Source organism: Gouania willdenowi, chromosome 14 (genome assembly GCF_900634775.1).
Source record: "Gouania willdenowi chromosome 14, fGouWil2.1, whole genome shotgun sequence".
Lineage (NCBI taxonomy): Eukaryota > Metazoa > Chordata > Actinopteri > Blenniiformes > Gobiesocidae > Gouania > Gouania willdenowi.
This window is the reverse complement of record NC_041057.1, coordinates 14,571,313-14,598,073: the sequence shown is the minus strand read 5'-3', so window position 1 is coordinate 14,598,073 and position 26,761 is coordinate 14,571,313. Positions and strand designations below refer to the sequence as shown.

At 39.9% G+C, this 26,761-nt stretch overlaps 2 protein-coding genes across 3 annotated transcripts in view; one reads left to right on the top strand and one right to left on the bottom strand.

Moving 5' to 3' along the window:
• Positions 1-26,241, bottom strand: part of capn5b (calpain 5b) — a 52,265-nt gene extending 26,024 nt beyond the window's left edge. For both annotated transcript variants that reach the window (XM_028465840.1, XM_028465839.1), the window contains exons 1-3: positions 26,063-26,241; positions 16,497-16,670; positions 5,873-6,004 (exon numbers count right to left, since the gene is read on the bottom strand). In XM_028465840.1, coding sequence (XP_028321641.1) covers positions 5,873-6,004; positions 16,497-16,661 — 297 coding nt within the window. In that variant the 5' untranslated portion in view covers positions 16,662-16,670; positions 26,063-26,241. The remainder of the gene's footprint in view (positions 1-5,872; positions 6,005-16,496; positions 16,671-26,062) is intronic.
• On the top strand, positions 1,505-1,981 carry ompb (olfactory marker protein b). The gene has a single exon (XM_028465841.1). It carries the CDS (start codon positions 1,505-1,507, stop codon positions 1,979-1,981), a length of 477 nt encoding a protein of 158 aa, XP_028321642.1.
• Positions 26,242-26,761: the final 520 nt, after the last annotated feature.

Sequence of the window (26,761 nt, the reverse complement as noted above, 5' to 3'; positions counted from 1 at the left end):
TAATTGTTTCTTACGTCTTTGTCAAAAACAAAAACAAAAACAAAACATATTTCCTCCCCTTTAAACAAAAGTAAACGTATTAACTCAAAGTTCTTGTGCCAGTCGGAGCTTTAATTCTGTTTTGCAGGATAAATGCAATGCAGCACAAACAGTGTTCCAGATATCAGAGATTTGCTTTACAGCAAGTGGTAACAAAAGGCTAATTCATGTTTAAAACACCCTTTTCATTTATTTTTTGTTTAAGGAAAGCAAATACTGTATGTGAATTGGGTTGTATGCAACCTCTAAACTAAAATGTTTTAAGTTCTCTGCTCTAGAAAACAATGTACTCATTGGGTCACTGTTAAAAGATCTGAGTAAAAATACATTTTTAAAGTAATGTAAAATTAGGTGTGTTGAGCAGGGAGACATCTAAAACATGCAGGACAGGAGCTCCTCAGGATCTGACCTAAGCAACCCTGCACTAATGTAAAACAAATGTAATAACAGCTTCAAGCACCAGCTCTCATCATCTTCCATCGCGCCCTAATAGAACCAAGTCAGAATTATTTGCCATTGCACAACCAAAATCAAGGAAACTGACATGGGCAAGAATATATTTTTCAAAATAAAAGCCAAGGGAGTCCAATAACCTCTGTAGACTTTTGCCCTTAAGGTTCAGGTCCAAGAAGCCCATTGTCCTGCAGGGATACTAGACATCTTCCTGCTGGAACGCACTTAAATCCAATTGTTGTGTCATGATTGTAAATCATTCTCTGTAATCAGCAGGCTGGACAACCCCGCTGCAGAACCGCACCCTCTAATCCCACATGACAGGCAATTAAAAACTTTAAATGATGAAATGAGCAACACCGTGTGCTTAGAGATGTCAAGGTGCACTGGTTAAACAGCAGTTTCTGTCAAACCTCTCTGCAGGAGGGAGCCATTCTGTCCTCACGAGAGGAACAACGTCTGTGAAGCAACAAAGCTGCAGAAAAGGATTTAAAAATACAAGCGCCACAAAAACCTCTGAGTCATTTTTTGATTCTTTATGAAGTTAATTCTCTCTGCGCTATGAACTCGCCTCTTTTCACTCCTTCATCCCTCTCAGCCTCTGTGCAGCAAGATGACGACATACCGCAGACAAAGGAAAAGGGCCAGCATCCAACCATTGCTTTTAATCTACCATAACTACCATTCTGACCAATGTACTCTGACATAAATAAAGCTGGAGGATATTAATGTGCATGCAACATGTTTTCAAATCAAGCTTCGGCAGACAAAGACTAGAATGTGACAAACATGCTTAGACTCAGCTCCCAAAGGCAAAGATCCTATTGGGTCTTGTTTTCTCTCCATCAGTCCCCGCCCTCTCCTGTTGATGCAGCACGCACACACACATACTCTCTCTCTCAAAGAGCACGCTTGCAGACAGGGGCAGGGAGAAAGTCAGGGTGCTTTAAATTGAAAACCAACCCAGTCCTAGCTGCATTAGGATTCAAACCCTGACCCAGCCTGTCCAAACATGTCTACAAAGTTGGAGGTACCATTCCGACTGGACACCCAGCTGACTGAGGTAATGCGCCTGCGGGTTCAGTCTCTGCAGCAGCGTAGCCAGAGGAGACAGGAAGGAGAGCACCTCCTGCAGGACAACGAGGTGGTGTACCGCCTGGACTTTTCCAAACAGGCCCTGCAGTTCTCCCACTGGACAGTGAAGCTGTCCCAGCCCGGCCGTCTCACCATAACGGCCACCTCGCAGCTCTGGACCCCTGACCTCACCCATTTGATGACACGCCAGCTGCTGGAACCCGCTGGGGTTTTCTGGAGGGCGTCGGGCCACGACCAGCCCGTCCAGTGCTACGAGGCCGACGCTCATGAGTTTGGGGAAAGGATTGCAGAGCTGGCAAAGGTAAGGAAGGTGATGTACTTTCTATTGGAGTTTGCCGACGGCTGCAATCCAGAGAGCGTTGACTGCTCCATCACCTTCCATATCATCAGCTGAGACGGTAACACTTTACTTGAAGTTTTATACATAAAGCTGACATTACTCTGTCATTATTATGACATGACGCCTGTCATTATTATGACATGACGCCTGTCATTAGCATGAATAAGGTGTCATGAAGGCTGTCATTAAGTGTTATTCGTTACCCTAACCCCTAACCCAACCTAACCCTCTAGATCCCTCCATCTAACTCAAAAAATGCCAACATAGCTCCAAAGGTGTCATAATTTAGCAAACGACACTTAATGACAGCATAATGTCAGCCATATATATAGAACTTCAAGTAAAATGTTATCGATGAGACATTACAATAAAGACAAGCTTTTGGCAAGAAAGTAGAACTATTTTCACAAGAACGGTTTATCCTAATTTCATCTGGTATACTGTAGAGCAGAGGACCCAAAAGTGGGTTGTGGACCCCATTTTCAGCCACACAACAAAAACAAAAAGTGCATTTATTTTGAAGTTTGTTTGTAATGCTTTAAGCCTTACAAGTTGTGAATCACAGCTGTAGAGATCCATGAACAAAAAGGAGTTGCTGCATGTTTTTGTATTTTCTAATGGTGCAAATAAAAAAAAAATGCATTCAAATATATTGTTTGGAGAAATATTTCTTCTTCAGCTTCAGTGATAAACAAAAACATCCCCGTTTATCCATCCTCGTGTGTTAAACATCAACCCTTTAGATCTTTTGAGGTTAAGTCCCACTCCAGGGGATTCACAGGGACATGGTGTGAACGTGTGCACGGGTGCTCAGTATTCCCAAGGTATCAGGCACCAGGTTTCAGCTTTCCATGGTGGCCCTGACAAACAAGAGAGAGGGTGTGTGTGTGTGTGTGGATAATGTGTTTCCAATCACTGCTCTGAGCCTGAAATAATGACTATTCTGAGCATTAATAAATGAAAGAACAACATTTTTTGTCTGTTTTTATAGTCAATACACAATGTTTTGTTGTTAGTTTTATGGTTTTTTCTTTTTTTGAGCAATGCCATCCTTTTAAACATCACAATTTTTTTTAGCCCAATACCCGCCATTTTCTGTGTGTGACCTCAATGGTGGGAAGGGACAACAAGCGCAAAGGAAAACTGGCATTAAGTGATTTACTGTTAGTCCAAGTTTCACTGTAGTGGTCCTGTCTACTTAGACTTCCATTGCTTAATCTGTGAGACAGACAAACCAGCTATCTAGCCTACCTGGAGAGCTGAGCTGGAATAGTGCATTAGGACTAATGATGTTATCATCACTGAGCTCTATATAAACCTATGTCCTACACCGGAGCATTGCTACAGAGAATGCTGAAGCTGGACATCAGGGGCATGCTGACACGGACCAGACCCGTCAGGTGCAGCGGCTGTTTTCGTCAGGTTTGTCAACAGAAAACATGAAAGAATTCAAGCTTTAAGCCTCTATTCTTTTTATAACGATATTAAACACAAACTCAGTTTGTTTGTTTTTTAGCTTTATAGTAGCGTTTGCTTCTGTGTGTGAACACACCTCAATGTTATTAAAGGAAACGACTACGGCTCCTACCGTCAAAAAGTAAGGTCGATCACCTGGTAACAACGTCACCAGCAACAAATCTTACTGGCAAATTTATTCATTCAATCAGAGTAATAAAAAGGCTTCTTAGCTTCAGTGATAACCGGGTACTTTTAATAGCCTCTGTGTAGCCTTACAGGCAGGTGAGCCAAAAAAGGGCCTCTGATTTTATGTAACTGCCAAAAATGGATGGAAATTACGTAATTCACATCCTGAAAAGAAAATGGCAAAACTGTTATTATTATTATTATTATTATTATTATTATTATTGTTTTTTGAAAATGTTTTACCGATGGACAAAGAGCTGCGAATATCCCATTTGCAAAATCTCGCTAAGAAAACTTGCTAAGAAAACTACACCTCCTGTAATAGAAATTGCTATAGAAGAAGGACTAAACACACACCGACATGTTTTGAGACAACATTACGCATTTCCACAATATTTTTCCCATAAAACAGGTGGCCTGCTGTCTAGCAAGTGCAGCAAAAAAGATGTCAAATCTCGTGCAAAATCTCGAGCTATGTAATAATGTGATTTCAGCAAACTTCTGCAGCAGAGAAATATGGAATTAATAACAATAGTTACCTCAATATACTTTAATAAACATGTTCGGCACATAGATAGTAATGACATCTAATCAGGGAAACAAAATTGAAATGGGTGAACAACAATGTTTTTGAGAAAATCTTGAAACAGAAAATTAGAGACTGAACCAAACCCAATCTTGATGATCTTACCCATTGTGTCCAGGCGTCGCAAATCTGCCTGTGAAACACTTTGAATTCACCTGACCATGACAGGTAGGTTAACAACATTCCACCAAAATCCCTACGTTTGGTGCCAGTTTGCATCTCTTGGACGGGTGTTGGGCAAAATCGATTCGGCAACATAACGCGATTTTACGTTGTGCGATTCTCTGATCGATTCAAAATGCATCCATATCAATTTCAATTTTTTTTACCAGGAAAGTCTTTTCCACTGCAGGACACATTGTAACTGCACAAAGAAGTGCGCTGAAACCTGGGCATGTTTGACCAGCTTGTATTTTTTCAATAAAATTTAAAAAGAAAGTACTAACTTTATGCATTTATTTGTTATTCTAGGCATATACCTCAGTTACGTTGCACTAAAGTCATGTTGCACTAAAGTCAAAGTTGGTTTAAAAGCCACAGGCCGATTGTTTTTTTTTTTTTTTTTTTTTAAGTTGTTGGCACATGGCATGTTAAATTCAATGTGTAAAATATGCCAATAAAACATATTTCATACATAATGTTCTCATGAGGGTGTACACATTTACAGATGAGTTGTTTCTTAAGTTATATATTTAAAAAAAAAAATCACAATAATCCCCCTATACTTTAATATCGGGATATATCATATTGTGACCTATGTATCGGGATACAAAGCGTATCGCCAGATGCCAGGCAATACACACCCCTAATCCCTAGTGTGTGTTTGCATCCATTCATCAGCAGCAAACTGGCTTCTTTGCTGCTTCCATTTCAAGACTAATCCTTCCCCTGCTGGTTATCCATTTGAAAATAAACGTAGGCTAATAAAAACATTCAGAGGACAGAAGCTCAGCCTCCGCGCCTCCACGCCGGTCCTCAGAGACTGTGATTAGACTCCTGCACTCAGGCTGATTCTGGCTGATGGAGCCTACAGACCACAGAGCTGCTGTGGTCATGCAATGACTACTTTGGTGTTTAGTTCATCACTTACAATCCTTTTATGGACTATGACAGATTTTAAAACTAATAACTGCAACAGCTACTTGAAAAAACTATTGTGCAGCATTTTTTTCCCAGTCGAGCCTCATTTATGGGGCCATCATTTATTTGGCTCTAGTTTAGCTTTTTTCTTGTTCCTGCATTGCGTTTGGCTCTGGTGCTTGCTATCTTTACGACTGCCATTCAGCCGGCTGAGCATGTTGAATCAGCAGCACTGGGCATTAGTGAGAGGAAGCAATCAGATTATTGTGGAGCGATCAGTCCGAGAGAGCAAACAGAAAATCTCCATGTTCCAGCATGTCAGTTATCAAACCAACTTCCTGCACAGCCTGCAGCTACGTCGACTCACAGGAAGTGCCCGAGGTTTTAGAAAAAGGTCCCAGAGGAGGGAAGTTGCTCAAATGTCGGAAAAGCAAGAAAAACCCAACCTAAAATTGTGCTTATTTCTTTTACAAAAATGGTTGCATTTTTCCTATCTAGCTCTCTAGTAATTAACTGGAGTCTCCTGAACCAGAATGAGTTAAACACATCAACATCCGACCTACTAAACAAACTGTAATGATAGGTAAGTCTTTCCCATGAGGACACAATCTCATGCAGTACAGAGACATGCTTACTTTTTGCCAAAGGGACTCTCTGGATGCCAAACTGGAGCAGGCTGCTACGAACCAGCAGTTCCCAAGCTGTCCTTGATGGAGATCGTGTGCACTGATGCCATCTACAAACAGGTGAGGGTCCTCACACAGCTCCTGCACACAGACACAAGCCAAATGTTACTTTTTGTAGACAAACGTTTCTGCTTACTGTTTGTCAGTAGACCTGGGCCTCTATGTTGTTCATTCATAAACCATTACAAATGGAGAGTTTCAGTAATGATTAACGATGTTGGTGTGATACATACATAATGACTGTAAATTGTAAGGTTAGAGTCATTTTGTGTATCTTAGTTAACATTGTATATGTTTTTGCTGTACCTTTGTTTGTTTCTGTGATCATTTGTGTATTTTTGTTGCCGTTTTGTGGGTTTTTGGAGTTCTTTTGTAGTTTTTTGGTCATTTAGCTCTTTTTTGTTGAACTGTTATGTATGCATGCATTTTGTAGTCGTTCTGTGTATTTTTGTTCCGTATGTTTTTAGGAGCACTTTTGTATGTGTTTGAAGACATTTTGGCAATTTTTGTTGTTTTGTTTATTTTTATTGCCATTTTTTCTTTGGTTTTTTACCATCATTATGTCTTCTTGTTTTGATCATTTATGCATTTATTTTGTCGTATTGTGTGTTTTTAGAGTCACTTTTTTTTACCGGGGACGCACAAAATTAGATTAACGACAATGTGGGCCATGGGCCACGGGCCACCAGATGAACATGTCTGAAATAGATGTATGGACATGTTGATTGTAATAACTGTAACACAAAGGTCCAGAGTTTGGTCATAGAAATCAGTTTGGGAATCAGAAAAAGACCATCAATTAATGCAACCACCTTAATTCTAGACACACACACGCACGCATGCACACACGCACATGCACTCACACACACACACACACACACACACACGCACACGCACACACACACACACACACACTCCGGTGTTCTGTGGTTCTTGAGATGATGCGTGGGATGATTAGCACAGGCTGCAAACCAAGAGCAGCCGTCACGCAGAGAGACACGCTGCCCTTCACTGCTTTGTCTGCTAACAATGGAAACACTGCAGCGTGCACGAGTCACAAAAGAGGTGGGACATGCGAGAATCATTTCCACCTTTTCAAAAGATGCTCGGCGCACATTCAATATATGACAAATAATGGAGCAGGAGATTCAAATGTGTTCCAGAGACAAGTTGTGGAAAAAACACAATGACACGCTGTATATGACAAATATAAGAGGTGCTTTGAACACCTCAGCCACAGCATTAGTGTTTTTGTTTCAGGCTCTTTTCAGTGGATTTCTATAAAAACCCATTAGTGGGTATAAAAGATTGCACACATTTATATGCACAAACAGTGATGGCTCTCTTTGGTTTTAATACAATTTCATCTCCTCAACGCAGCATTTATAAGCTTTTTTAAAAGGTTTAATTACGTACGTACTTTCTTACTAAAGGGTTGAATGTGAATTTCACTTTCAAACGTTCAGTTCAAACAAATCTTAGACACTGGGAAAGCAGCAAATGGAAGAAAAAAGTGCAGATGTCTAACTGGATGTTGAGCAACTACTGAATCTGTCATCTTTATGATCATAAGAATCTTCCAGTTCACCAAGCAAGCAGTTCTGCAGAAAATGCTGAAACTAGTTCTTACTAAAGTCTGGAGTACCCCTAATCTCCCCCAACATATCCAACAAGGTACAATACCAATAGTGTGTGCAACTGCTGCTTCAATACAGACTGTGAAGTTCGTCCAGTTCTTGCCCCGAAACAAGCCACGCAACACAACTCACTCACTCACATGTGCTGTCCTTTATGAGAGACACAGACTAGGTTAAGTCACATGTTGTGCAGCTGTTGTTGATAAAAGTGCATGTCTGTGACTTTGACCTCGAGTCATTTTCTGTTAAAAGTTTCACAATAAAATCTAGATATCATTTTTAATTCAAATCACCCAGGCTTTGTTTAAAGTGAACTGTTCCTGATCTATGCTTCCCAGTCTAACCAGCTTGTGATAGCTTGACTCATGTCCCTCACTAACCACAGACACTGGAGGCAGATAATACCCACCTCCAAGTCAGATTTTTCTAAGCAGTTATATATCTCTTTTATTTATAAGCCATGCAAGGGCCATAGGCCTACATAAATAAAGCTCAAATTCATTTAATTGGTTAACACTCATTAGAATATAAAGTCAATGTGTAACTCAGTTCAGCCGAGCTTGGCTCACTCTCCGTGTGAAGACTCCTTGCTTTATGAGCCCAGTGGGTCGATGGGCACTTCGGCCATTACTCAACAGACAGAAAGCACAGCAGCACTTAACAGCTCTTTACACACACGGAGCACTCAACTAGGGTTGGAAAAGTAAAAGCGGCATTACTGAGTGAGCTTAGACTGAACTATATCTACAACGTCTTTTACTTATTTTGTTTCACATGTCCCACACAACCATTTCTGTTACGTCATGTGTTGTGGAGCAACACGTCCAATTTACAGAAGCCTCACGGAAAGTGTTGCAAGTTTTCTCCACTGGCTTTTATTTAGAATAATCCAGGACATTCTTCAGAGTAAAATGGAAAGAAAAGAAAAATCTTGCGCAAAACCCCAAGCATATAAATATAAAACGAATGACACGTTTTTTCGAAATTATTTAAATTTAATAAATAATTGGAGATTCTACTGAGTATGTGAAACCAATCAAATCTGATTTCATTTTAATGAACTTGTGCTTTTGGTAAACCATCCTTGTTTTTGTATGAGATAATTTGTTGGTATGAATGGGTGCGCTCCCCAGTTATTTTATGTTTCTCATTGTTTTCAACTATAAGATACGATATGTAAAAAACACAAAAAATAGTATGGACATAGGCATCTGAATTTAACTATATCTATTATTGTGAATAATGTCTGTGGTGGAAATGTGCCTTTCTAAATATAAGGAGAATTAAAAAAAAAATTAAATAAAATTGGAGGCTAAAATTGTGTGACAGATGGCCATTGGTTTGTATATGGAAAAAACATATCAGTAGAAGTTCACACAAGCTGTTTTTATCAAATACTACAGAGATACATCAAACAAGACCTTGAAAACATGCATTTATAAGGCATTCATTAGGCAAGTATCTGTTTTTACATTGAACTTGTCCTGTGTAAACTGGAATTGACTGGAATCAGCTCCAGTGCAGCTTGACCATGATCATGCTGTCTATGAGATGATATGATGAATAGTCGGACAGATACAGTGGGGCAAAAAAGTAGGACCTAGTGAATGACCTGCAGAGAGCGGGGACCAAAGAAACAAAGGCTACCATCAGTAACACACTACACCGCCAGGGACACAAATCCTGCAGTGCCAAACGTGTCCCTTTGCTTAAGCCAGTACATGCCCGGGCTCGTCTGAAGTTTGCTAGAGAGCATTAGGATGATCCAGAAGAGGGTTGGGCTAATGTCAGATGGTCAGATGAAACCAAAATAGAACTTTTTGGTAAAAACTCAACTCGTCGTGTTTGGAGGAGAAAGAACACCATACCTACTGTAAAGCATGAGGGTGGTAACATCATGCTTTGGGGCTGTTTCTCTGCAAAGGGACCAGGACGACTGATCCGTGTAAAGAAAAGAAAGAATGGGGCCATGTATCGTGAGATTTTGAAAACCTCCTTCCATCAGCAAGGGCATTGAAGATGAAACGTGGCTGGGTCTTTAAGCACAACAATGATCCCAAACACACCAACCGGGCAATGAAGGAGTGGCTTCGTAAGAAGCATTTCAAGGTCCTGGAGTGGCCTAGCCAGTCTCCAGATCTCAACCCCATAGAAAATCTTTGGAGGGAGTTGAATGTCCATGTTGCCCAGCGACAGCCCCAAAACATCACTACTCTGGAGGAGATCTGCAATGAGCAAAATACCAGCAATAGTGTGTGAAGACTTACAGTTTGACATTTGACCTACAAAGGGTACATTACAAAGTATTGAGATGAACTTTTGTTATTGACCAAAATAAATACTTTTTGGCCCCACTGTATTAGCTCATGCCATGACAGGTTAAATAAATAGCTGCCTGGATAGTATATTTATCACATAGGATGACACAGACGTAGTAAATTTTCAGAGCCTTGATGGCAATCTAGTTTTTCTAATGCTTCCAGTTGGTCTTCATTTTTAAAAATGACAAGCTGACTGTGTAAATCACAGTTGAGTTGTGTGTGTGTTTTTTTTTTCAAAAGGTCATGATACATGTTTCCCAGAGGGTAGAATATAATGTTGCTGCATATGTTTAGGGCTTTTTTTTTTATCTGTGTGGCAATAACCTGAATGAACAGGACTAGGCTGGAGTCCATAATGTAGCTGTAATTAAATATGAGACAAGGGATGAGCTCACACAAGGCCTGTATATGTACACACACACACACACACACACACACAGGACACAACCAAGGTCAGCCGTCGCTGACTCTGCAAAGCTCAATGCTGCAAAAGCAAACTTTTATTCAGACGCAGAGCCCACTGCAGCGTTCCCTGGAGGCCTGCAGTCTCTACCAGCAGCAGACTAGGCTCACCTTACACTGACCAACCACGCGTATAGTAACAATAGGACGCTGCTCTGTGGGACACTGTCCGAGTTAAGCTATCTAATCACGTTCCTCCTCTCCATCCGCAACAGCATTGATTGGTTGGAGTGTGAGGAGTAGCGTGGTCTCTTTGCGGTGGCCTGCGATCCTGCGATTGGCTCAGGTAGAAGAGTAATAGGGAATCGATCAGTACCTGGCCCTGAAGACACCGAGGTAATGTGAACATTGTGGCTGAGCGCGGCCTAATCATTTATCCCGTTGCTGCCAACCTGTCGACCAGCCTCATAAACCAACCCCAGCCCCATCTGTCAGGGGGCTATAAGGAGACCTGTCAGCCATCTGCACGCACGTACGCACACCAAAGCATCCACACGTGCAATAAGAAAAGCTCAGCCGCACTAAACCAACATCACAGCCAACCTGTATGTTTTTGAACCAATTGGTAATTTTTTCTTCAGTGGCAGTTGCTCTAAATCAGCAAGGTGACTTAAGCCCTATTCCATCTTTCTAAACCAGCTTTTAGGTAACCGTGCAGTTGATGGGTGGCTGTTATTTATTATTGGTATGCGGATGTTCAAAGTAAATGTGCATGATTCCTGCGTACGCTGTTTTTCTACACCATTTTTCATTCAAATCATTGTAAAGAGCCCACTGGCCCACTTAATTGAGACAAACTAATCAAAGAGCCAATAAGAGAATCAGGTCTATCCATGTCAGATTCTTTCTTACATTTCTTACATACGCAAAAAAAAAAAAATTCCCACATGCAGCTATGGGCCAATTAAAATAGTAAAAATCAGTATGTTTTTTCAAATTTCCTCCAAGAACCAATACATATATAATCTGACTAATCATTAGTGATAGTCAGATTATATGTACAGTCCATGTACAGTACATAGCTCAAAGCTGATCAAATTACAGGGAGCTGAGGCAAATGCAAAGTTGTTTACTGAAGGTCCAAACATGTTTGAGCCTGAAACCCCAACAAACGTTTTTCCAAATATGAGGAGCTGGCATGTCCACAAGATAGGATGTATTGCATATATTTATGTATATTCTGAGAAAGTAGATGAAGTTGTATTACTATACCAAATTTCAGTTTCCTATGTGATATAGTTCCTGAGATATTGAAAGCTGAAAATGGAAGAAAAATAAAGACAAGCAAAAATCGACACATAAACACCACTAAATTGGCCATATCTCAAAAAGTATGTGTCTATTTAATAATCATGAAACAATTGGTAAAAATCTCAGGAATTTTTGAGACCAAAGTGCGTGGGCCATTTGTTGAAATTACATTAAATGACCCAATAAGGTATCTAGTTATAAATATATTTTTGATTAAATTCTGGACTTATTTTGTCATATTGTAATATCCTTCAATCTATTATTTCTCTGTTTTGCTTCCTAACGTACGCTGAGCTAGGCAACAGCAGACAACAAGACAAAGCAGAAACAAAAGATGAATGAAAGGAATACTGTTATTACTTTGATTAGTTTGGTCTTTTCGTTGGATGACATGAAAGCACCTGGGGCTGTGTACCTGATGGTTGTGAAAGCAGTGAGTCTCTGGCTCCTTATCTACACACTCACAAGATGTCGTTCCCCATCCGTCTACTCTGCCTCTACCTCGTAAAAAGACAGACAGAAAATAGCTGTCTTAAAATCTGCCTATTTGGGGCTCCTAAAAGTCGGACATAAATTGCTCCGAGTCCTCCTGCCTTTCTCCCTCCCCTCCTTGACTTCTTCCAGTTTTAACTCTGCCTGACTGACATCACCAACCAAAACGTGTAATCTGTGTGACCCAGTTTCCATAGCGATGTACGCTGGATGTCGCCGTGGCAGCACGCAGGCAGAAGGGGGGTTACACAATCCAGAACCACAGCCTGCTGTGCAAGGGAAGGACGACAACGAGGGACTGGGCACACGACATGCTGAGGTCCTGTGTTTGAAATCATCTGAACACAGACACTCACCACAGGCTGCGACCCTGACTCATTACTACTGATGTTAGTGGTGAATTATAAATGATTGGTCACACTCTACACACCATCACTTCTGTCCTCAGAGAACTACGGTTCTCAACTGATGCCTCGGGACCCAGACCTGTTTCAGTGAGTATTTGCATTGAAAAAGATTATGTGCTTTATTTTTAAAAGGAGATGATTTAATGTAGAGGACGTCAACTATTTCTGCTTCTAACAGTAGGGGGAGAGTCAATGGAAGAGTTTTGTAGTATCCAACTGCGAATAATAGATACTGAGTGCTTGAAATAAACACCAGCAGACCCCAGCGACTCTGAACAGGAGATGAATAAATAAAAAAATATTTACAAGAATTATTCTTTTTTCAAAACAAATTTAAAAAAAATTATACTGCTGCAAAGAATTTTATTACAATTTTTGTTTTATATTGCATTTTAAAGACCACCTACAGCTTTTGACAATATCATACCTAATGGGACACAGCTGCTATACAAGGTACTAATCTAAAATTGGGAGATATAAGGTCAGGTATAGCCTACAATGCATGGATGATAGCCTTGGAAATTTAACCTGCAACCTCCCGATAATAAAACAACCCTCGGGCACTCAAGCCACGCTGTGTTTGAAATCACATACAAACATACTACTCATGAAGTCTGAAGTCAAAATGAGTATGTATGAGTAAACCAGTTGCGTCCCTAAATCCTTTGGTGACGCAGTTTCCTCACCTGCTGTGAGGAATTTACTAAAATTGCAGCAATGATTAGCGCACGTGCAGAAGTGGTGGAGACTATTTAAATGAGCGTTTTGCTCGTTCAATGTGGAGACGTGAGTGCACAGAAGCACACAATGACATTTGAGGAAGTTAAATTGGAGACAGATAGACTTCTCTGTTTGCTGCACAAACATTTAATAATGTAGAAAACTAAATAAACAAATAAAAAATTTTTTTTTTTTAAAACAAAACAAAAAACAAACTTTAAAACCTAATGATAGCAGATCTCTGCACGTGTGTTTGCACCTGCTTCTCAGTCGTACTATTTTCCGGTGCTAAAACAATCACTGCAAACAGTTCCAGATTTGATGAATTGCATTGCACCCACTGCATTAATTTATTTGCTTGTCCTCTTCCCATTTTTTTGCTCCCCTTGTGAGCTCTGCCTACTATACATATTCATTAGAAGGAAACGTGCTAAATGGATTGAGGGCGCATTGCGACATTCAGCAGCCTCGCACTCCTGATTCCCTGGGGTTTGTATGCGTGGAGTGACGTTTGCACACATTTTAATACCCCTAAACCTTTAGTGAATCTGCCCCTGCCCCTGAGTGTTTAGTGTGTAATACGCTCGTATGTGATTTCGACCACAGCCTCAGTCTCCCTAAACATACCTACATTGTCTCTCATTACTTCTGTCATTTCCTGGTGACCTGTCCACAGTGTTTCGTACCATGTGGGCTAATTCAGATGTGATTGGATCTAGCAATCTACCGCTTTGATCAGGATGAGCAGGTATCAAAGGTGAATGAAAAAATAATAAGATAAAAAGATGAGCGAAAAGACTACAAAACAGGGGAATTGTTAAATACTGCAGTTATAATGCAAGTTTGTGGATTTTCTAAAATTTGATTGATTATATGAACTGTTCGGTCACTCCGTACACACCTGCTGTCGTATCAGACTCCAGCATGTAGTTAGCTATAAGCTAGAATCACTTTAACGAGCAGCGTTTCTCAACTTGTGGGTCAGGACCCAAAAGTGGGTAATGGACCTGTACTGGGTGGGTCGCGAACAGCTAGTCAAAAATAAATAAATACTTGACGTCTCTCATGTTGGACTTGTCTTTAATTTTGAAAGAAACATTTCTTTTGACAGGCATGCTGTGAAATGCATGTTGCTTGCACAGTAAAATATATAGATTTATGAATCTATAAATCTCTGGTCTTTGGAGAGAGCAGACGTGTTTTCATTCGCTCCGATAACACGACCTTGGCTACAGCTGGCTACAGCTGAACAGCCTGAAAAATTGGGCCCAAGACTGAAGGAAAATGGTGAAAAAACCGCAAGGAGGCCCTTCAGAACCCAATTCGGGTTTGGAAGAGGTCAAGGAGATGATACGCGAGGGTCTACGAAACCTATCTGCCGAGATAAAGTCGTTGGAAAAGACGCTGGAAAACTCACTGGAAAACCTACAAAGCGAAGCAAAGGTACTGAAAGAAAAGAATGAAAGAAATGCTGAAGAGATAAAATTGTTGAACGCCAGGGTTAAACAGCTGGAACAAAAGGAAAGAGAGAAAGATGTCATCATCACAGGCCTAAAGATAAAACCCAGGAGTTACGCGAGTGACGAAGAAACAAAATCGATTGAACAACAGGTCATTGACTACCTGGAGTCGAAGGACATTGTCCTGAACCCTGACAACATCAACTCCTGCCATCTCCTGCCAAAGAAAAATGATAACAGAGCTGTAAAAATAACCTTCACGAATATGAAATTCAAAGGAGAACTACTGAAGCAAGGAAGAAAGCTGAAGGAAACGAAGGTTTTTATTAATGAAAACCTGACAAAAAAAAATGCAAGCGTCGCATGGAAGGCACGCCAAATAAAAAAAGGAGGAAAAATTTTAAAGACGTGGACAAGGAACTGCAGAATTTACATCACACCACTGGGAGAAGCGAACGGAAAACCAATCCTCATCAAAACGATGGAAGACTTGGGAAAATACGAAGGATCCACCTAAACAACAACATTACTGATGGTAATCATGGATATGGACCCAGATCTATATAAACACTGGAAACAAAACTCAGACTGTGATTATTTTACGGAGACTGAATTAAATGTGGAAACCAAGAGTAAAAAAGGTCTGTCATTTATTCATTTCAATCGCTAGGTGGTGGGGTGAGTAAGGATTACATTAAATTTAAATTCAAAGTGTTTATTGTCATATGTGCAGTTAGAAACACGTTTTCCTGTACAATGAAATTACTACCTTGCTTATGAACTAAGATATAATAATGTGTTTATAAAAGTTAAATCTAACAGTGGAAAATACAACACTGCCAATAGAACTAACAACAGCTGGATTAACCTTGATGTAGAGACAAAACAAGCTGCAAACTTGTGTGTCCAAAAGAGACATTCCCGAGTGGTGACACTATGGATGAAAAGGGAAAAAAACTTCCAAACACCTTCGAAAGAGGAACTATTCTTGCACTGGAGGAATGCTAACAACGTCTGGCAGGGAACAAGGCCAACACGAACAACGATAGAGAGGAGGAGGAATAAAAAAAAAAAAAGACAACACTGACTACAGATGAGAATACACAAAAAAGGACTGTTCAGAACAACTCAAGAATGTTTGACCAGAGAGACATGTAAACCCATGTAAATTTGCGATGGTAAAACAGGGGACGGGACCCAGATAAGCAAACTGCTTCTCTCGTCTCCTTTTTCGCCATGTACAAAAAAAAAAAAAAAAAAAATGTAAAAAAAAAAAAGTGAATGTAACCATGTCGGAAATAAACTGAATAAATAAATAAATAAAAAAATAAAATGTTTTTTAAAAATTACAAATGTGTGTTTTCAACAGCTACTGTATTTTTGAAAAACTAAATTTGGTTGTTGAATAATAATAAAAATGGGTCACGATTTAATGACTGTGGCAAAATGTGGGTCCCAGGGTGAGAGCAGTTGAGAGAACCCCTGCTTTAGATGATAAGTTTAAAGCTGAATAATGAAACTTTGTTGCTGATTTGTGTCAGAAATGTCTTGGGAGGCATTTCTATCAACTTTTAGCCTTCAAACACATGTAATATCCCCTAATATGTGGACATCGCCATTTTGGAGCCAATCAGTATTTGCATATCATGTTTTCATCATGTAAGGAAAAAATTAACATATTTGCAATATATAAATCCTATTAAAGTATGAGCTTATTTGATTTGATTTATTTTTTAGTTATATTTCATTCTATTACAAATATGTGGAATAAAGCTGCAGTTTATTAGTGTACTGAGCTGATGTAAGTGCACGGGCCGTCCTACCCGAGGCCTCTTCCAGATGACTCGTCCGATCCTGTTGCCCTGGATGAAGAGCGAGTCGTCGATGGCGGGGAATCGGGGGTCCTCAAAGAGCAGGCCACTTTGCAGGCTTTGCCTCTTTAGGGTGGAGTACTGCTGCCCCTCGAATGCCTTCACTGAGGTGAACATACTGCAGCCCTAAGGGACATGAGTCACATGACAAAGAGAGGGACAGCTGTCAGAAGACGTGGCAAAAAGTCATCCCTGTTTGACACAAATGACAGGTTTCTCTTCAAAATGTTGCACCGCGCACACACACACACACACACACACACACGGCTGACTGACAGCACAAAGAGGCAACGGTATGAGCTCTCAGTGGAAACAGAAAGTCGATGTGCGCTGCAGCCAGCGTCAACGCCTGGATTCACTGGGTCAAATTGATTGATCTGCCAATTGGCCGATATCCTCCGGGGCCTAATTATCCCTGCTTTACACTGAAGGTGCAACCAACAAGCTGATGAGCTGAGGGCACACAGAGGGAGCGGTGAGTCAGGGCACAAAGAGAATGAAGCTATCCGAGGGATAATCAATGCTGGATAGACAATAAAAAAAACACTCCACCTATCATTGAAAGCCGTCCTCATTACACTGAAGCATAACCAAAGCAGGACAGATCCAGTATGACTTTAAAACTTTGATCAGCACCAACACAGAAGCTTTCTGTGTCCCTCAGATGTGTTCGTTTATTCATGCTGGGACTTTTTAAGGTCAGAAATTTGCATTGTTCAGCGCAGGGATCACCTACCTTTTAGACACAGAGCACTACTTCAAGGGCACCGTGTGTTACAAAGAGAGAAGAAGACATGTTGTCCTCAAGCCAAGAAAGACCCATTTACAGAGAGAAGAGGAAGCAGGAGTGGAATCAAATAAGAGTCAATTTATGACTAAATGAAGACCAGACATTAGCTGTGTTCGAAAATTGCATAGTAACATACTACTCATACTAATTCTGACATCAAAATGAATATGTGGTGCATTCACATTAGATAGTATGGAAAGATTGAGGAAGCAAGAAATACCCGGATGTATACTATATCGGGACATTTTTGAAGTATGCATGGTGGGCACACTAGTCATACTCAACCGCACCATGATCCATTGTGAGCAGAATGTAAAATCATCCTGGGACCGGCTTCAAGCTTAAAGTCAAACATCCCTTTTTCAAAACAAAAGCCTCTCTTTTTGTGTTCCATTAGTTTGAAGCTTTTGTAGATAGGGCTTTGAAGTCAACCGGACGTTTTGTCAGTAGCCCAATGGTGGGTCTCCGAAGATCTCCGAAATGTTGACATGAAATTTGTTTTCGCGAGTTTCATGGACAAAATCGCTTTCTCACTTAAAATGATTTCAGAATGCCAAGTGCCAGGGCACTTGTTGAGCACTGCTGAGGTGCCCTTGAGCAAGGCACCGAACCCCAACACTGCTCCAGGGACTACAGATGAAAAATAGCCCTTAGGCTAATTCTGGCATATTTACAGACATGTAATATATTAATATGCACTGTCCCTATAATTAATAAATTAATTAAGTAGACAGTATTAGGGATGTCGCGATTCAACTTTTTCACTTCCAATACAATACCGATATTGCAGCCTTGAGTATTGGCCGATATCGATCCAATACAAAATCAGCATGAATCACACACTTTTATGACTTATTTTGTGGAATGTTAGGAAAGACTTGATTATTAAAAAACAGATCAACTGATCATAAAATATTGGATTACATATAATTCACTTTTTAGAATAACAATATTCTATGATTGAATAAAAGAAATTCAAAAATAAAATATAAGATGTTAAAAAAATAAATCCAAAGAAACAATATATATTATATCGGAGATTTTAGATGCAGTCCGATAAAATCGGATATTTGTTTTTATGGCTGATATCGGACCGATATCCAATATCAATATCGGATCGGGACACCCCTAGACATTATACACTTATTGAGTTTGTAGTGCATACTGCATAGTACAGAATTTGTATGCCATTTCGAACACAGCCAATGATCCAGCAGTCACTCTTGTTCTAAACACTCATTCAAATAGCGAGGGAAAGATATTAAGAGACGAGTAACACCTGTGTGCAAACAGGAAGCAGGAGAAAATGCCAACTCACCACACACACATTGACAGTAAGTACAGGTGGGATTAAACAGAAGGAACAAACTCCCACACACAGACTTGGGATAAACTAAACACATTGTCTAAACTGAGCTGTTGTGGAAAAACCTTGTGCAATAACTGATATTGAGAATAAATGATCAGTGTAGTTAACAAGGACGACACAGATAATAATTCACAATTAAGTAAGATATGTGAATTTGTTACCTCCGCCGAGGAGGTAATATTTTCACTGGCCTCTCATTGTCTATTAGCAGGATTATGTCCGAGCTTTTACTCATAATGTTTAATAAATTGAATCTTTGTAAAATAAATTAGGGTTTGTTGTAAAATGTAGTGCTGTTACATTATTCTGTCATGATCTGGGGATAAAGAGTTCATTTTGCGTTTTAGTGCAGATTGTTAGCTTTGAGTGTTCTGTTGCTATGGTTGTGAATCTTACTCCTCGTGGAGCTGTATTTTTTCTGTTTTATTTTAGCTTTAGGTTTATGTTGTGAATTCTCTGTTTATGTTTCTATGTATGTTTATGTTTGTATGTTTTGTTAGGATGATAGAGCTCCTCTCTGTGCCTCTGTCCCCTCGCAGGTGAAGCCCATTTCTCTGATTGCCGTCACTACTTAAGGAGTGTGTTAAAACAGAGAGTTTGCTGGTGGATTGTATTTTTTTTTTTATATGAAAAAATTGACTTCATTTGCATCTTTTGGAGTTTTAAAGGTAAAAATTCAAATTTATTTTTCATTTTGTTAGACTGTGTTTTTAATTACGTTTTATCTTTGAATATACTTTTGGTTACACACTACCTCTGTCTGCAGTCTCCTCTACTTCTATACCAGCGTGAGATTATAAATGATTTTATGTAATATTTTACGACACCTGAATGCGGTACATTTTAAAAAGAAAAAACAGCTTTTTTTCTTTGCCATTTTAATGACACCATTATGTTGTAATTGTGCAAAAGAAAACTATTACTATTACTATTATTATTATTTTTAAAATCAATGTACGACACTATGTCTTATTACTTTAATGCATTTGAGCCAGATTGTGATTGTTTATGATTAACTCACAGTATGTGAGTAGTTTGGGCTGTATTTGTCACCAATGCTTACTGATTTATATATTTCAAATCCTGGCTGCCCTGGAATTATTCAGAACAAAAGAAGGTAATTTGACAGGCTTACAGTTTTTGCACATAATGATGTGAGAAAAGAGAAAAACACCTGCGACACATGCCAGGGTAGATCAAACATTCCAAACATGTCTTGCTATGCTTGACAACTTGCCCAAAATCCTTCACAAGAATGTTCCTGTGATGTTTGTGTCGAGAGCAGGAATGTGTGAGGAGGAAGCAGCTCCCAGAAAGAACAGAACTGGTGCACCTGCTTTCCATGAAGCCTTGAAATATTCTATCTGGATTTGTGCTGACACACATTTCACACGTCGTCGAGTCTAACCTCGGCCTGACCCTGTGATAGTACCTTCACTCAGTTAAAACAACATCTGCACAGGAGGACGTCGTTCATACAAAGTATCAATGAATCCATTTGATGTGGATGTTGAAAAATCTTTCAAATGAAATCAAGTAAACAAGTACATCATCGTAAATGTAATAATCCCAAGTTAGAAGAAGTCCAATAAGGTTTAGCACTCCCTTGGGTGGTAACACGATCATGTAAATATGTTGGTTGGTTGGACGGTCAGTGCCCCAGTTGGTCAACCGATAGTTGGTCAGTTGGTTGAGCAGTCTTATGGTTAGTCTGTAGGTTGGTTGGTTTGGTCTGTCTGTTGGTTGTGTGGTTGTTTGGTTGATTGGTCGGATGACAAGTTAGTCATCTTTTTCTTGCTCATTCAATTTCTCCTTTTAATTTAATTAAATGTATTTATCTTTTGAATTTAAGTTTCTTGTTTGTGTTGCATTCATTCGATGTGGTTGGGCAGCTGTATGGCGTTGGATGGTTGTCTGTCTGCTCATTTTGTCAACTTCCATGTTTACCATTAGTTAAAGGCAACCTGTAGTAGGGCTGCAACTAACGACTATTTCATAGTCGACGAGTCATGAATTATTGAAATGATTAATCGACTAATCGGATGATAAATCGTACAATTATTTGCTCCATGTTGCTAGAATCTTATATCTTTGACTTGGGGCGGGTAAGCTTTTTTATTGTGTCAAGAGTGTAATGCTCCCAGACTAGGGATGGGCAATATACTGTAAACTTGTACAAATGTATCCCAATCATTTCTGGTATTTATCACCGTAACGATAACAATTACGATAAATATAAACAATAAACTATTCCCAACTTGAAGTGTAAACAGGTTCCTTACAAACACAAATTCAATTCAATACATTATCACTAGAATCTGATTCAGTAATAATATTTACACATGTAAAATAAAGCTACAATAGCTGCTGACTCAAAGAGGTCAAGGGCTGATATTGTATGGAATATATTTGTAGATGTGGGTCACTCTATTAGCGTTACTGAATGCAATTCATTTATTTTCTAATTTATAATGAAATTATTTTCTAAAAAAAGAAAAATCACTTAAAAAGCAAAAATAACTCAAATAGTCTTTTTTACTCTTTAATATAAACTTTTGTATGAAGTCATTAGCTTTAGCTCTTAGCCCAGTCTGTGTTTCGGTGGGTTAGCTTAGCTTAGTTAGCTTCAGTCTAGTTTCCAGTTGATAATCGTTGCTGCAGGTTCATCTCTGCCAACGTGTTTGTGGAACTTTGGGTGGATCTGACAGAGGAACTTAGACTGGTTCACTTTGTCTGGTCTGGTAGAGGTGTGATGCTACACGGCGGCTTTAGGCTGTGTGTGTGAGGAATGGGGGGCTGCGGCACCGCGGAGCTCCCGTGAACGCCGCTCCAGAGAATAAGTTGTTGACAAAAGACTTGGAAGCAATTTTGGCTCGTGGAACAAGGTTTTTAGGGCCATTCTTGGCTAAATTGAGGACATAACATGCATACAGCTCTGAGCACAGATATATAGAAGGTCAGATGAGCCACTCCTCATGAAAAACAATGTTCAGCTCCATCCACAGCGTGAAAAAGATGGTGATGACGTAACTGACAACTGTCGATTATTACATTTGTTGGTGACTAATTCTGTTATCGTTGCACCCTTAACCTGTAGTAACTTTTATTTGCAAGCTCTATTAAAAAGTTCAGTTTGGCGATTTTCTCAAAAAGTCCTCGTAGAGCAGCCAGGATTATACAGTGGATTATCCCTCTCTAAATTGTTTTCGTGTCCCCCCCAGTGTCGTCCCCCGGTACTCAGTGGTGTTGTGCAGTGCAATCTCTGTTTTTACTTGTTCTTGTTCTACATCACCTGCTTTTTATATTTGTTAAATATTTTTTTACTTGTTGTCATTCTACCTCACCTTTGTTAATTTCAATAAATGTTCCATTTTTAAAAAAAAATTGAGACTCGTACCTTTTGTTATCATAATTGTGTAATTTTTATGATGTAAATTGAGAGATCAAAAGTAGTATTAACTCCAAATATAGGCTCAAGATAATCAACAGTCCGTATTGGTAAAAAAAAATCGGTATCGGCATCAGCTTTAAAACATCCATATCGGTCTATCCCTAAAACGCACCCTTGTGTCCATTGTGGTAATAAATAAAACAATACTGAAGAAAATGTGGAGAAAATCACTACAAAAAACAAAATAAAAGAGGAGAATCAAAGAAATAAGATGGGACCTAGCGTAAACGAAACACTGCACCAGAATCAACGGCTTCACGTCACATCTGGCCAAAAATGGCTGCCCACCAATGGATTGTATATCAATGGATAAAAATGTTCCAAAAAGTACTTCAAATGTGTAAGTATAAGCATCATTTTAGGAGACCTTTCATCCAACTCATAATACTAAGTAACTGCCGTAGTTTGATTGTATCTCAACAGTCTTTATCAGTGTTTCCCCGTTGGCCTTTCAGCTCTTGACTTTGGCTTTAATTAAAGAACACGAGCCACCAAGTTAAAGTCAGAGGGTTTAACAAGCTCGCTGATTCCTGAGTAAGTACTAAGGGAACTCCTGAGGAGAGGCGGAGGTCGCAGTTGGAAGCTGAATCTGACAGATGGCCTGGTGTCCTGGCCCGTGCCGACGATGGGAAAACCACACTGTCATCTGGCCCCTGAGGAACGCCAACAGCTCTACCTGCGGACAGCTGACCGTGGCGTGCTGCTGAGCTCTGCAGTTTCAGCATAACATCTACTGCTGGGAAATCCAAACTCAGAGGGGATTTTTATGAGGAGCTGTCAGTTGATGCTGTATTAAACATTTTATCGCATTCATGCCGCTCACAGGTTGGTTTCTAGCTACATCTGAAAAATATCTGCTTTTGGGCCTCCTTAGAGCTTCAGGACTGGATTTGGGGAATAATTTAAACCTATTAATACCAGTTTGCGGTAACAAAAAACATTCTTGTAAATTTAAAGTTGTTGCAAATTGTTTTAAAGTGACAGTTTACACCTAAAAACAAATATAAGCGTTGTCGTTTTTTTAAAGTGTGTTGAGGTTTTGAGTTGTTTCAAAACATTTAATTGAAGGACATTAATAATAATATCAAACAATTCCTGAATGGGATCTTAGCTGGATCATCTTTAACTTCTGGACACTAAAGTTGAAACATTGTCTGTTTCCACTTTGTTTGCAGCATGAGATCCAATTACAGGAAATTGTCCCGATTGTTGACAGCTTCTTAGCTTTTTTTATCCTTCCCATCTCTAGGGTTGTTTCTTTCATTAAAATTTAACCATTAATAAGCTATCGCTTTATAAATAACTTGACTTGCCATCACCATTGAATACTGTTCTCAGATTATGTCTGTAAAAGTTACCACTCATGATTTCATAGGAGCGCGTCTGGAGACACTGAGGAATCTGGGAACCAGTGAGCATGGGGGCTGCCAGTTAATATTAAGTGGTGCAAGTGGATGATTATCGTTCAATATTTCGCATAAAATGTGACATCTTTCGACATTGGTAGCAGTTTTTCCACCGATGATGACAAAACTAAATGTGCTGTTGTTGGAGACAACATATTAGAAAATGAATGAGATACTTTTTCAATACTGAAGTTGAGTGAGTGTTCTTATTTTGCACAGATCAGATGAGGTTTATCACATTAAAAGTAGACTTAATATGTTATTTATATGGAGAGATACAGTATATAATGAAGGGATGTGAATCTTTGGGTGTCTCACAAAACGATTCGATTCCGATTCCTCGGGTCACGATTAGATTCAAAATCGTTTCTCGTTTTAACCGATTCTCGATTCAAAAATTGATACGATGCATAGTGTTTTAAGGCAAATCATGGCATCAAAACAATACAGTTTGTCTAAGATATATTTAAATAAACTGATTCCAATGATGTAATCACACAAAGGCAAACTTAAGACAAAAGGCAACATTTATTCATGCTAACCAAATAAAAACTAACTTACTGTACAAGAAATAACTTATATATATATATATTTATTTTTTTAATCGATTTTGGAAGTTCATGAATTCATTCAGAATTGTGTATGATTAGAATCGCAATTCTTATGTGAATCAATTTTTTTCCCCACCCCTAATATAATGTGACCTAAAATCAGGTTGGCAGGCAGAAGGTCTATTCAGTATATACTGTATATACCTGTAAAGCTAATATCGGAAATCTGAAATTTGGTGATGGACAATATCGGCACATGGGATATCAGCAACAAGCTAAGTTCGAACAGCTCTAGTACAAAACAAAATAATTGAATAAATGAGAGCGATAAACTGTACTATGAGGACTGTTTCGCTATATAATAATTGTACAGACAATAATCTCAACAAGTTTAGACATAATTATAAAACAGTTCCTCACATATCACATAGATTAGGTCTACACGATAGATCAGTAGTGGTTTGGTACTGCAGGGTGTGCATGTGCTCTGAGAGTGACTGATTGAATCTGCCTCTGCTGACAGACTGATTCTCCTCAGGAGAGAGCAGAGAGCAGTAATGCACCAGTACAACAGAGAGAGAGAGAGGGATGGAGGGAAGGACGCACCACCCCACCACACCCCAACCCACCCCACCCTGCCTGCATCAGGGAGGAGGGATATCCCAGCTTCCAATCCTCCCATCATCGTGATCTCCTCTCTGCTCTGCAGTATCCTCTCCTCATGCCAGCTCTGCAAGGCTTGGTCAAGAGAATCATCCCCATCATGTTTTAGCAAATAATAAAACATATGGGTTTCCTTTTAAAAATTGCTTCAACTAAACTTCTTTCAACCACTTCAACCCATGTTAGTAGCATCATCCATAGACAGTCAGCATCCCTTGACATGTACGTATTTGTATTTCTACCGATCCATAACAAATACATCAGATTATAATGCAGGTCACAGCTTATTACAACCTTTTTAAAGTCTATGTTTTTAATAATATTAAGCGTGGCATGTCGCCTCAACCAGACCATCAACTATTCATGTGCATTCCTTCCCCTCCTGACTCTCTGCACACCAACATACTGCTGAAATTATTAATTTATTACTACCTTTGCAGAGGAGTCAGGCTCCACAGAGGATAGAACCTGCCTAATAGCACATACACACTTTCCAAAGCATTTCCCCCCCTACATATGATTATCTGCTACTGTATAAAAACACTGATTTTTCACTGAACATGTTGCCTTCAAAGTTTAAGTGTCGGGAAGAAGACGCAGAAAAATAGGCAGAGTGCAGATTGAAGTCATGACAAGAACAATGATGGGATGGTTCGATGTCAGAGCGTCTCCAAAAAACTGCAGCTCGTGGGGAAACTTCCCAGTCTGCAGTGGTCAGTGTAAGTGGTCACACATTGATTCTGCAGGGATCTGCAATGCTGCCTTTCTGCCAGAAGACAGCCAGTCTGATCCCACTCAGCCTTTCTGTGTTTACATGTTCTCCTACTGTCTGATCCTTAGAGTATTCTACATACAATCACAAACATATCTCTGATCTGACACACTGTGTGTTGATGGAGCTCCACTGTACTGGCCCTGACCAGGATGGATGGATAAATGGTTGGATGGATGGATGATAGATGCATTGCTGTGTGTGGTCATAATGTTGTGGTTAGTGGTCTTTATGCTATGGACCGATGATTTGTGGTATTTTAAGGTTTTGGAGTTTGGGATCAGACCTTTTGCTGCCTGAGCTTTCAGCAGCTGCAGCAACAGCGGCTCCTCCGGCTCAGACAGGCGCTAATTCTGCGCATTATTGACAAATAAAAGACACGCTAAGGATGAATCCATCCTCCGTTCAGGGCTTAGCACCGCACAGGCACCGGGACGTGCCGGTACTGACCCGGCCCGCTTCACCTCCCCTCACCGTCAGATTCTCCATCACAACAAGCACCTGCCCGACCGTTACCTGAACCGAGGCCTTGGCCGTCGCAGCGTGGGTCTCTCTCGGGTCCTCCTCCGGGAAAAGGGGGGTCGGGGTGCGGCCGGTCCGGCTCTCGGTCTCCGGGGGCCGCTGGGATTCTCACCGAGCTCTGCTGGCTCCGCTGGCCGGTCCTCCTCCTCCTCCTCCAGGGCGGCGTCAAGCTGCGCAAGCTATACCCGGACACGAAAAGCTGTGCCTTTCACAATAAAAGTGACTGCAAAGCTAGGAACACGAGACTCTTTACTAAGCTGGTTTCTGTTATTGGAATAGTATATTCTTAGACCTGGAAGAAAAGAAAAAAATAGCATATAACCTCCAATTATCTGATTTTGAATTAATCAGATTATAGCATTGTTATATCCCTCCAGCATATCTGTACAAGGATGCAAAATGGACAATAACATGGACTGATTTTTAAACGGAATCCTACCGACGGTATAACTGGTTATATTACTGATACATTATTAGTAAATAATAAAATAAAACTATCTGTCATCCATCCATTCATCCAGAAACAGAATCGATTGTGCGACATTGAAAATGTCTTATTGTGAAAGAACAGTTCGGAAGTTAACTGTTTTCTTATTCATTTCTACTTGACCGTGGTCCTCGCCGTAAAAGTGATATGCGCGCGGATGCAAGTGGCAGGAGGCTGAACGGAGGGGATCTGTACTGCGCATGCGT

What these genes read in the sequence shown, in the direction of transcription:
- ompb (XM_028465841.1), top strand. Translation starts at nt 1,505, where the DNA reads ATGTCTACAAAGTTGGAGGTACCATTCCGACTGGACACCCAGCTGACT.